The sequence below is a fragment of the Mchenga conophoros genome, linkage group LG3 (assembly GCF_057382185.1).
Source record: "Mchenga conophoros isolate Kocher_MC1m ecotype Shallow Benthic linkage group LG3, M_conophoros_male_GT1.1, whole genome shotgun sequence".
NCBI classification, from domain to species: Eukaryota; Metazoa; Chordata; class Actinopteri; order Cichliformes; family Cichlidae; genus Mchenga; species Mchenga conophoros.
In genome coordinates this window covers 45,877,372-45,889,868 of record NC_140528.1, presented here as the reverse complement: position 1 = coordinate 45,889,868, position 12,497 = coordinate 45,877,372, and the positions used below count along the sequence as shown (strand labels likewise).

The 12,497-nt window shown below is 39.4% G+C and overlaps 1 protein-coding gene across 1 annotated transcript in view; it reads left to right on the top strand.

Moving 5' to 3' along the window:
• LOC146578994 (uncharacterized) overlaps positions 1-10,821 on the top strand; it is a 34,802-nt gene extending 23,981 nt beyond the window's left edge. Inside the window, exons 11-15 of the mRNA XM_085260444.1 lie at positions 350-523; positions 1,078-1,251; positions 1,754-1,927; positions 9,173-9,219; positions 9,394-10,821. Of these exons, the coding sequence (XP_085116570.1) occupies positions 350-523; positions 1,078-1,251; positions 1,754-1,927; positions 9,173-9,219; positions 9,394-9,914 (1,090 nt within the window). The 3' untranslated portion in view covers positions 9,915-10,821. The remainder of the gene's footprint in view (positions 1-349; positions 524-1,077; positions 1,252-1,753; positions 1,928-9,172; positions 9,220-9,393) is intronic.
• The last annotated feature ends 1,676 nt before the right edge of the window (positions 10,822-12,497 follow it).

The following is a 12,497-nucleotide window of genomic DNA, read 5'->3' as shown; positions in this document are numbered from 1 at the left end:
TGAAGAATAAAGGGACTACAAGCAAGGTCCAACATGTCATAAATAAGTATAAATTTGAAATTTATGAAAACACTGACACTAGAATTAGGAAAAGGATCAGCAGTATTTTATGCCCGTGCAGAGGTATTACCACTGACTCCAGCTCCTCACCTGTTTACCCTCACACACAAATATTATTTTTACATTCACATACACACACATACACATTCCATGTTTGAATTCTTTTTTTTTAATAAAATACATTAATTATGATTTATTTCATTATTGTAATTGAATAATATTGCACACCAACATATTTTTTGTTGTCTTGGTTGAGCATAGCATTTGATTTCATTTGATTGTTTTTCAGACTGAATTGCTGCAAACTCTCAGAAAGAAGTTGTGAAACTCTGTCCTCAGTTCTCAGCTACCAGTCCTCTCATCTGAGAGATCTGGACTTGAGTAACAATGACCTGAAGGATAGAGGAGTTAAGCTTTTGTCGGAAGAACTGAAAACTCCACATTGTACACTGGAAACTCTGAAGTGAGATTTTTTTCCTACTCTTTTTTTCCCTGCTTTGGACAGCTGGGCTAAAAGTTGTCAGAAACTTTAGCAGAGCAGTACACAGCCTGTTCTACTGGAAGGTCGGCATGAACAATACTGAATGGGGTTTTATATACTATATATGGTCAATTTAGGGTTTTCCTTTGTGCCTTTGGGCCAAGGAATGGGTCTCTACTGCTTTTGGTCACTGTACTGAGAGATGAGCTTAAAAGTGAGGCTTAGCACTAAAAGCTGATTTACTGGTCAGTTTACCTTTCTAATTGCTTGGTGTAACACCCGGATATGGAGTAGAAATAGATCCACGGATTAATTATTTAATTAACAATTTTAGCTTTAAAAAAAGTTAACTGTATTTGTTTATTTGTTATTTCATTGTTGTTGAATTTTTTTTCTTTCTTTCTTTTTTATAATTTAAATTGTGAATTTTCTAATCATAAATGTAATAAGCTATTGCTAAATGTAGTAGCTCCAAACTACACAATGATTACATTTTTAAAACAGTGTCCTTCTCTTGTTCTTGTTTTAACTTTAAGTCTAAGCCTCTGTAGCCTCTCAGAGATAAGCTGTGAAGCTCTGTCCTCAGTTATCAGCTCCATGCCATCTAGTCTGAGAGGGCTGGACCTGAGTAACAATGACCTGTTGGATTCAGGAGTGAAGCTTCTGTCTCTTGGAATGAAGAGTCCACACTGCAAACTGGAAGTTCTCTGGTAAGGATTCAGACTTTTCCTCTGTGACTTAAAATCTGATTCATATAACTGTGCAAAAAAATCAAACTTTATACTGAGTTTTATTTACCTTTGGGAGAATTATTAAAAATTGAATTGCAGTCTAAAGATTTTTCATAGTATTTTTTTAATTCAAATGTTCTAAGAAAATCGCTTCATACACTGTTTAAGTAATTTGTGATATTTTACATCGATATGAGATGTTTGACAATAAAATGTGTCTATTGGGTATTAATGAAAATCATTGCATGAGAGCCTTGGAAGCCTAGTCTCATGGGTGAGTAAGGTATACTGAGCTTGAAGTCGGCATTTTCAGTGTCATTATAGTGGTGCTCTTTTTACCTGGCTAGATCACCACGGTGACTGATGCTGAACCTGTAATTTGATAGGCAGAATAAAATGAATGGGAATGAATAAATGTTATTGTTTGTGGTAAATAGAAAATTATTGTTCCCTGATGGATTGTTGTTTTGTGTGTCTGCAGTCTATCAGGCTGTCTGATCACAGAAGACGGCTGTCGTTCTCTGGCCTTAGATCTGAGCTCAAACCCCTCTCACCTGAGAGAGCTCGACCTGAGCTACAATCATCCAGGAGACTCAGGAAGAAAGCTGCTGTTGGCTGGAGTGAAGGATCCATGCTGGAGACTGGACACTCTCAGGTATGGAGAGAATGTCCGATAGAGGAGGAAGAGCTGGAAAAACTTCCCGTGTCCATCAGTCACTTCCTTTTTTTTCATGCAGATATGAAATAAACTGATCAATAAAAATTGGTAGACATCTCAGCATATGCAAAAGAACAGATTAGATGAATCTGTGTATTGGGATGCCATTGACATATTTATCCTAAATTAAAACCAGTAGAAACTTTAAGCCTAATTTTGACATAAAAGAAAAAAATCCTCATTTCTAAATTAGAGCTGTGGAAGAAGATGACAACTACAGGGAGATGTTTTCTATAGATATTGTCACAGGTAATGGGAAAATACGGACTCAGTCGCAGAGCTCTGGATGCGAAGCAAACAGTGCGTTTATTTACAGTGCCCAAAAACAGTCTCAAAACACAAAGCGAAGTGCAAAATCCAACAGTGATCCTCTCCAAACTCCCAGTGGTGCGCAGGTGAATTTCCAAAGTGATTATCCAAGTGTGTGTTCTCCTCCGAGAGCTTAATTCCGTGGGTTCCTCCTCTCCAACCTCCTGCTCCATGTCTCTTCCTTCTATAAACGAGCGACAACAACAGGTGAGAAGGCTAGCCGGCTAAAGCTAAGTTGCAAGTAACAAACACTTTTAACTACCGAGCTTCAAGTACAATCCAGCGTCGACTGCCGTCTGGACACACAGTGCCTCAGCCCACGACGAAGGATGATTAGTGACAGCTGGGTGGCAAATTAGGTGCAGGTGTGTCAGCCGCTGCATGGAGACAACAAGGGCGGGGAGGAGGAGAGAGAGAGAGAAACACACACACAGGCAGGTCGCCCGGGAAGGACCGTCCGACCATGACTGATATAAACTCAAGCAGCACTGTAGAAATGCATTTATTTATTAATTTATTTATTTTATTTTTTTCAGAGGAAGAAAAGAAAAGAAAAAAAAAGAAATGCATTTATTAAGTGTGCCTATGCCAAGAGGCACACTTATTGCTATTCCTCAGATATATTATTCTTATTCCACAGTTTCTGCCTGAAATTTTGTGGCATAACTCACCCCGCAGTTTTGAGACAAGCTTCAAATATGTTATATCATTTTGTGCGGCTGGATCAAAAATGGTGCGCTATGACTTTTGGTGTTTATTACTTTCTATTTTTTTAAATATTAATATTTTAATACAGGTTTTTGCCCATTGAAATGAATGGGAAAGTTTTTGCCCACTTCATTTGTGGTGTGTTGGCGCTCTCTAGTGGTATGCTGGGAGTGGTACGGCCTGTCTACCCTTATTTGGATTACCGTAATGACAAAAATATCATCGTCGCTGCTTTCAGGAACCATTGGAATTTTTAAGGTTGCGCGAACCATTGAATAGTTACTGTAACCGCAAGGGTGTATGCTTGGTGGAAAACTCCATATCCCACAATTCATAGCACACGAGTCAAACAATGGCGGCCACCTCTTCGTTTTATATATTGCTTTTATTAGTGTTTCTAGGTCACAAAATAAACTTTTAAGATATTTTCAGGTGAGAATGTAGCTGTGTAAACTTCAAATATCTGCTCGTTTTATCAAGACATCCCATATTAGCAACAGTTCTCTTACGATGTTGCTGCCTGTGGAATGCTGCATGGCATGGCTAGTATTAACCCCGATTCTTTTGTCCCCGTGATAGAACAGAGAAAACCGACTCATAGTGTGTTAAAAGATTTATGTTTCTTTTTATTCAATCATCTTCCGGAAGAGAGAGACCCCTGCACAGCTCAAACGCCAGTTGCAAGAGCTCTAACATTTTTAGCTCAACATGTGTCTTATATGGTGTTATTCCTGTTTTTCTTCTCTCACCCCAACCTGTCGCAGCAGATGGCCGCCCCTCCCTGAGCCTGGTTCGGCCGGAGGCTTCTTCCTGTTAAAAGGGAGTTTTTCCTTCCCACTGTCGCCAAAGTGCTTGCTCATAGGGGGTCATATGACTGTTGGGTTTTTCTCTGTATCTATTATTGTACGATCTACTGTACAATATAAAGCGCCTCGAGGCAACTGTTGCTGTGATTTGGCGCTATGTAAATAAAATTGAATTTAATTGAAATTGAATTGAAAAGTAAATGTAAGCGCACCGCAGGTGTATGCACACTTTCTCACAGTGACCTCTGCATTGTGAGCAATACAAGGTCATGAATAACACATAATAAATTCACAGACACAGAAAGTGGCTGTTAAGAGGTTAAGTCGGCATGGCCCAAAGCTCATGCAAACTAGGATGTTGCTGTCATCTTTCTGCTCCTGTAAAAACAGAGAAACACACATAGATACCTCCATCCACCCCTTTGTCATTTCTGGGTGGAGGCATATGCAATCTTACATGTTGGTGTCAAGTCAGTCAAGTCAGTTAACTCCTATCAGTCCAGTCAGGTCCCCTTTTTATGATTTATTCATGGCTCATAGTGAAAACTGTCGTTGCATTGAGTTTCTCACTGTCAGCAATATGACGAAAATTCAAAAAGAAAAAGAATTTAGATCAGATTACCACGGTGAATTCTTTAAGACCGGGAGTCGCTTTCTGATTGTGTCCCAAATAAGTGGCTTTCTCCAGAACCCATTTCAATATGGAAAAGCTCAATTGCAACCATTTCCCGACAACATATTGTATAGTGCTTACCTTTCTAATCGTGCAGATCTGCTCAAACGACAGAGATTATCAAACAAAACTTGCAGGACACTGTTTAAGTAACAAAATAAGAAATAAAAAGGCCTAGTTAAGTCATGACACATGCTCCTCATCTCCGGAGGGTAAATCATACCAAACCTAATTGACAGGTTCAACTTTGCAACAAAAGAAAAATCATCAGCTAGATTAATCCCAAAACATTCATCCATCAGCCACACACCTCACACGTTCAGAAACAAACAAACAACACACGCACGTAACACGCCCCCACCATAAGAATTAAACAATTCCTTGTTTGTTTAATTCCTGTCCGGTTACACTGCTCTGGATAGGGCATCGGCAATGACATTATCGAGGCCCTTTTTATGGCTAATTTGTAAGTTGAAGTCTTGTAAAAGGAGGGAAGCAAGCCTCGCTGATTGGAGTTTTGCATCCGCGAAAGAAACACAAGTGGGTTATGATCTGTGTTATGTGTCTGTGTTGTTATTTTTGTTTTTTTTCTGAATGTGTGTATGCCAGTTCACCTGTGCAGGGGCTCGGCTGTGATTGGTGGATGGAAGGAACAGCCTGAACTAACTGGCTCCCCCTGTGGACTTAATCTATAAAAGGAGGACGGAAGAGCCGCGGTGTGTGGGGTGTGGAAATCTTCCCGTGCACTTGTCTTACGCTGTGTCCCAATTCAGGGTCTACACGCTTGAAGTACGCATTTTAAGTGCGGTTACGTCACCGCCATGCGACGACGGCTGTCCCAATTCAAAGTGTACTTCAAATGCATACTCCAAATGCGCCGTCGATTTCCCCAAATATCAAGCGTGGTCCGGTGCACGCTTCGTGGTCCCATATATTCGTGGTCCCATATATCCCACAATTCATAGCGCGGCGGGGGGTGTGGATAATTTTGCCGCAAAATACGGCAGAAGGGAGCGGCCGAAGAGGTTGTTTTTTTTTTTCTTTCAAAACTTTATTGAAATTATAAAGCGAACAGTCAGTCATTCCAGTTCAATTTGTAGAGTAGACATACAAGGCAAATAAGAGTAACAATATACAGTACAATGAAATAAGAAGGATAAATAAATAAAGGATAAAAAAGAAAAAAGAAAAAAAAAGGGGGGGGAATGTGACAGACTTCATAACAACTTTGTACTTGAAAGTTGTGACAGCTCATTCCTTGAACATTTCTGAATGAATTTCAATCAATGACAGACCATTTTTTATTGGAAGTTAATTTAACTCATTCACTGCCATTGACGTCTATAGCCGTCAATTGCAGTGAATGAGTCAATGGGTTTAACTCATTCACTGCCAATGGCTGGCAGTGAATGAGTTAAGAGAGTTTAAGTAATATTCAATTTCAATCAAAAACAAATTAAATGATGGGGTTGAGTTTTGAAATTTACATTTATGTATATGGAATTTCCCTAATAAGATGGAGCGGCCGAAGAGTGAACTGTCAAAAGTACTGAATATGACGTCACTTATTTATGTGCGAATGTTTAATAATTAAAGTCAATCATATTTCCACAAACACAACAAGCTGAAAGTCAGTGATTATATGTGTATATATATATATATATATATATATATATCAATCATAGTTCAAGGTTCAAGGTTCTTTATTTGTCACATGCATAGTTATACAAGTATAACACACAGTGAAGTGTAGCCTGACACACTCCTCGACATGTGCCAAAATTGGGGGGGGGGGGCTGTAGAGGAAGAACATTTTATATATATATATATATATATATATATATATATATATATATATATATATATATATATATATATATATATATATATATATATACATACATACAGTGGGGCAAAAAAGTATTTAGTCAGCCACCGATTGTGCAAGTTCCCCCACCTAAAATGATGACAAAGGTCAGTAATTTGCACCAGAGGTACACTTCAACTGTGAGAGACAGAATGTGAAAAAAAAATCCATGAATCCACATGGTAGGATTTGTAAAGAATTTATTCGTAAATCAGGGTGGCAAATAAGTATTTGGTCAATAACAAAAATACAACTCAATACTTTGTAACATAACCTTTGTTGGCAATAACAGAGGTCAAACGTTTACTATAGGTCTTTACCAGGTTTGCACACACAGTAGCTGGTATTTTGGCCCATTCCTCCATGCAGATCTTCTCGAGAGCAGTGATGTTTTGGGGCTGTCGCCGAGCAACACGGGCTTTCAACTCCCGCCACAGATTTTCTATGGGGTTGAGGTCTGGAGACTGGCTAGGCCACTCCAGGACTTTCAAATGCTTCTTACGGAGCCACTCCTTTGTTGCCCGGGCGGTGTGTTTTGGATCATTGTCATGTTGGAAGACCCAGCCTCGTTTCATCTTCAAAGTTCTCACTGATGGAAGGAGGTTTTGGCTCAAAATCTCACGATGCATGGCCCCATTCATTCTGTCCTTAACACGGATCAGTCATCCTGTCCCCTTGGCAGAAAAACAGCCCCATAGCATGATGTTTACACCCCCATGCTTCACAGTAGGTATGGTGTTCTTGGGATGCAACTCAGTATTCTTCTTCCTCTAAACACGACGAGTTGAGTTTATACCAAAAAGTTCTACTTTGGTTTCATCTGACCACATGACATTCTCCCAATCCTCTGCTGTATCATCCATGTGCTCTCTGGCAAACTTCAGACGGGCCTGGACATGCACTGGCTTCAGCAGCGGAACACGTCTGGCACTGCGGGATTTGATTCCCTGCCGTTGTAGTGTGTTACTGATGGTGAACTTTGTTACTTTGGTCCCAGCTCTCTGCAGGTCATTCACCAGGTCCCCCCGTGTGGTTCTGGGATCTTTGCTCACCGTTCTCATGATCATTTTGACCCCACGGGATGAGATCTTGCGTGGAGCCCCAGATCGAGGGAGATTATCAGTGGTCTTGTATGTCTTCCATTTTCTGATGATTGCTCCCACAGTTGATTTTTTCACACCAAGCTGCTTGCCTATTGTAGATTCACTCTTCCCAGTCTGGTGCAGGTCTACAATACTTTTCCTGGTGTCCTTCGAAAGCTCTTTGGTCTTGGCCATGGCGGAGTTTGGAGTCTGACTGTTTGAGGCTGTGGACAGGTGTCTTTTATACAGATGATGAGTTCAAACAGGTGCCATTCATACAGGTAACGAGTGGGGGACAGAAAAGCTTCTTACAGAAGACGTTACAGGTCTGTGAGAGCCAGAGATTTTCCTTGTTTGAGGTGACCAAATACTTATTTCCCACCCTAATTTACGAATAAATTCTTTACAAATCCTACCATGTGAATTCATGGATTTTTTTTCACATTCTGTCTCTCACAGTTGAAGTGTACCTCTGGTGCAAATTACTGACCTCTGTCATCATTTTAGGTGGGGGAACTTGCACAATCGGTGGCTGACTAAATACTTTTTTGCCCCACTGTATATTATAATAATATAATAATCTGACAATACTATAATATTGGCCATATTATATTTACATTACCACAGTGAGTTGACTTTAGTCTCATGAACAACATTAACTAATTGTTATTTACTAACTAATCCTAAATGACTGTTCAGTACAGAAATGAAGCCCAACAATCATGTTTTACAGTCCTCTGGTCTCAGCCTCAGATACTCAACTAATCAAAGTGATGTCATGACGAAAATGAATGACCAACAAAACATTTTTCTCCTTCATTTCTGTCAAACAATGCTGTATGTAACGTGTCTCGCGGTTAGTATCATGGTTGCTAGGCAACCTGAACAGCGCGATGAAGCGTATACCGTCCCATTTCACAAGACTCTCACTTCCGCACTTCTCGTACTTATAGTGCGCACCGTACGTAGTACGCCTAGTGCGCGTACTTCAAGCGTGCAGACCCTGAATTGGGACACAGCCTTAGATCCAGATGGAGCAGCCGCAGCTATAGCTACTCAGTTAAATTCGGGCATGTGTGTGAAGTGCAGAGCAAGTAGGGGTGAGCTGCCAATTATTTTGGAAAGCTTTGTTTTCTCCTGTGTTGTTAGACCAGGGAGGTCAGACTGTTTCATTTCTTTTGTTTCTTTTCTTGAAGAAGTCAAAGGGGAACCAAATTCTAGGTTGGGTTTTGTTTGTTGTGTTGGCCTTAGCTGAAATCATACACTCCCACTATCGTTGTACTGAGTGCCATTGCCGTAAATAAATTATTGTTAAAAGCCCAATGCTGTGGCTGTGTCTGTTTGGGCAAGGGAAGTCGCGGGACACCCCACTCTTGTTGCGGTCATTCCGAGCCGGGTAATAACATGATTTGGGGGCTCGTCTGTTTTGTCTCATATGGATTTTAGGCCATATTACCCAGCCCTAGCAGGGAGGTGTCATTTCCAGCTAAACAGAAGAGGAATATAAATATAATTATGGTAACAGTTTGAATCCGTCATATTTCATTCAATACAGTGGTGTACTGACGGATCCAGGATCAGTCCAAATCATCAGCAGTTTGATTCACAAATGGATTGAAGTGTATTTGTGAAAATGTTGGACTGTTCCTTTATTAGTGTCTAACAGTATGTGTATGAGAGCCATGTAATGTCCATGTGAAAGAGACTGTGCTGGTCTGACCCCCCTCCTCCTTTCAGGGTGGAGCCTGCTGGAGTCCGATGGTTGAGACCAGGTCTGAGGAAGTGTAAGTGTTTTTTAATGTGATTAATGAAAACAAAGCAGCACACACTCAACCATCTTCAATCTGTCACATCACTCATTCACATCTCTAAAGTCAGGAGTCATCATCAAAGTGTTAATCAATGAACAGGTGATGGATCAATAACTGCTGTTGGATTGTGTTTGTTCTCTCCATCAGATTCCTGTCAACTCACAATTGACACAAACACAGTACACACAAACCTCCAGCTGTCTGACAACAACAAGAAGGTGACACATGTGAAGGAAGTTCAGTCATATCCTGATCATCCAGACAGATTTGATGTTTATCCTCAGCTGCTGTGTAGAAATGGTCTGTCTGGTCGCTGGTACTGGGAGGTTGAGTGGAGAGGATACATTTACATATCAGTGAGTTACAGAAGAATCAGAAGGAAAGGAGAGGGCAAAGACTGTTGGTTTGGATGGAATGATCAGTCGTGGAGTCTGTACTGCTCTGGTGATGGTCCTCGTCATGTCAAGCACAATAAAAGAGAAATATCCATCTCCTCCTCTGTCTCTAACAGAGTAGCAGTGTATGTGGATTGCCCTGCTGGCACTCTGTCCTTCTATAAAGTCTCCTCTGACACTCTGATCCACCTCCACACCTTCAACACCACATTCACTGAAACTCTTTATGCTGGGTTTTGGGTCTGGTCTGGTTCCTCAGTCACTCTGTGCTGAGTGTAAAGAGTGTCCTCCTGTTAGAGAAACACTCTGACCGTTGAACAGTCTGTACATGTCTGTTTCTTTCACTCAGAAACATGTTTTCAAATTCTTGGATTCAATCAGTTGATGTTTGAAACTGTTCTAAATGATTCCTTGTAAACTTCTTCCTCTTCAGTCCTTTAAAGATGGAAGCTCCCATTATTCCAGGATACACATGTCTGTATTTTTCCACTCAAAGCTTCACAGTGAATATCAGTATGTTGTGTTTCTCTGAAGCTCAGCTCACAACCAGCTTTTAAGGTATTTCGTTTCATGTTTTTTATGCCTGTTTTTATTTGCTGTACAGTGTCCTTGGGTGTTTTGAAAGATGCTTTTAAATAAATAAAATGTATTATTATTATGAGCTCCTCTGCATTTTCAACAAGTCTGAGCTCATTAAAATGAATCCAAATGTTTGATTTCTCTTTCTTAATGGGATTTTCCCAAACTCTCCACAAGATCTTACTGTTTCACTCACTGTTGGAAGCTCATGATTTGAAAAGATTTCCGCCATATAAGCTGAAAATATTGACTCAATAGTTTTGAATGCACTTCTAACCAGAATATAATTGTATTGAGGTATCATAATGCATGTGGTTTATCTAATAAACAGCAAATCCTCATTTGAAACTAGTCTTGTGTTTTTCCCATGTTGAACAAGAGCATGTTGGTAACAGCTTGGTTATCAAACTCTTAGAAACATGAAAATATGTGTGTATAGCACTGCATATGTTGTGTATCACTTTAGTTTATATGAAACATGAAAACTATCACAAAGGGTCCTGGTGAAGATTCTGCTAGAATTTGGTGACAGAGATTTGCTTTGATCTCAAACTTTTAGAAGCTGTTTCATTGTTTTTCATGCAACTCTAATTTGATAAAACGCTGCATCAAAAACAAAGAGGAAGTGATGTCTATTTTTTCTGTGTTTATTTCCACATTCCACATTGTTCTTGACAATGACAATAAATAAATAAATACTAAATACTAAATACACAAAGCAGAATGAGCTCTATTGCTGACAATAAGTGATATGCAAGCAGAGTGAGCATTTCTGAGGCCCAAAATAAATTGAGTAGTAGTTCACTGAATAAAAATTGGAGTGTGAGCTCAGTTCCTTCATCATTAGTATGTATTATACATGTATATATGTATGTGTATTATATTAGTATAATGAGCGATGTATTCTTCCAAAAGAACTGACTGAAAAAAAAAACATGCAAAATTGCACTAAAAGAAATCTGTGAAATGACGAGACCGCGAAAGGTGAAGCATGTTATAGCAAGGGACCACTGTATACATAAAAATATGCATTACATGATACTGCTGATTTCATTTGACGCAACTAAATGATTGAGATCAAACACAGCATAATATCTAGACTGTTCTTGCTTCAGCTGTTCATCTGGATTACACAGCAGTTGACTGATTTCTTATGGCTCACACATTACGATATTTAAAGCATGACCAGCTGCAATAAACATCAAAAAAGGAAAAGAGCACATGCTGCACACAGTCACAGTAAAGAGAAGCTATAACGTTCTTAAATCAAAGGCTGGAAAACAACTTTTACATCCTTTCATTATAAATCAATTATACTTAATTATAAATCACTACAAAAGTAATGTAGAGCACTCTGCATCTGTGCCCCATTCAGTACAGTTGACTTACTATATAAGATGGAGAAATATTGTTTTTCCACTAAATATTACTGACACTGTACTTAAAACTATTTACACATGACTGAAATGTACTTAAAGAATACTTATTTTTGGTTTCATGTAAATATCTAACTTTTCCATAATTCTATTGTAGCCAACTTTAAGTACTTGTACATACAATTATATTGTTGTATATTTTTATTGTTATATTGTTGTTGAGCTAAACATACATATCATGTATGTTTAGCATTTATGGATGGCTGTTTGATCCTCTACATGTTTAAAGGTGTCCAGTCCTGAGACACTGGGGGTGGAAACAGCTGTGATGTCATTCGACTGTCACAAAGAAGGAAGTGCATGAAGTGAGCAGCAAGGAGCCGCTGATGTTTTGGATTCAACAGTTCAGCATTTTAAAGATTGACACATACACATTTACACATATAAAGCTGAATTTGTCATATGCCACAGTTAACTCACTATTCAGTGTTTTTTAGGAAGCTTCTTAACTGCCTCTGCTGCCAAACAACCAGCTGATGTCCTTGAGAAGAAGCTGAAAAAGTCTTCAACAACAAATACAGTAAGTGTACTTTAAAATACTAGATTCACTTTAGACTCACACAAGAAATTACTAAAGTAGTTGTGTTTCATTGACTACGTTTACTATATGAAAGGTAAGTTCAGTGTGTGTCTCTGCACAGACTGTTATGTTGTACTATTATTCAGTTGTCTGCTGTGTGTTGAACTGTGAATGTTTTTATGTTGAAATGTCTGCATCTCAGTGTAGATGAGGCTGGGGGTCATGGGGGGCTGCCATAGCAGTCTCTTCAAAATCATGACATCATCATAAATGCTGCTGGACTGCCTGATGGCTTGATGGTGAAAAAGCCATCCACCTCTG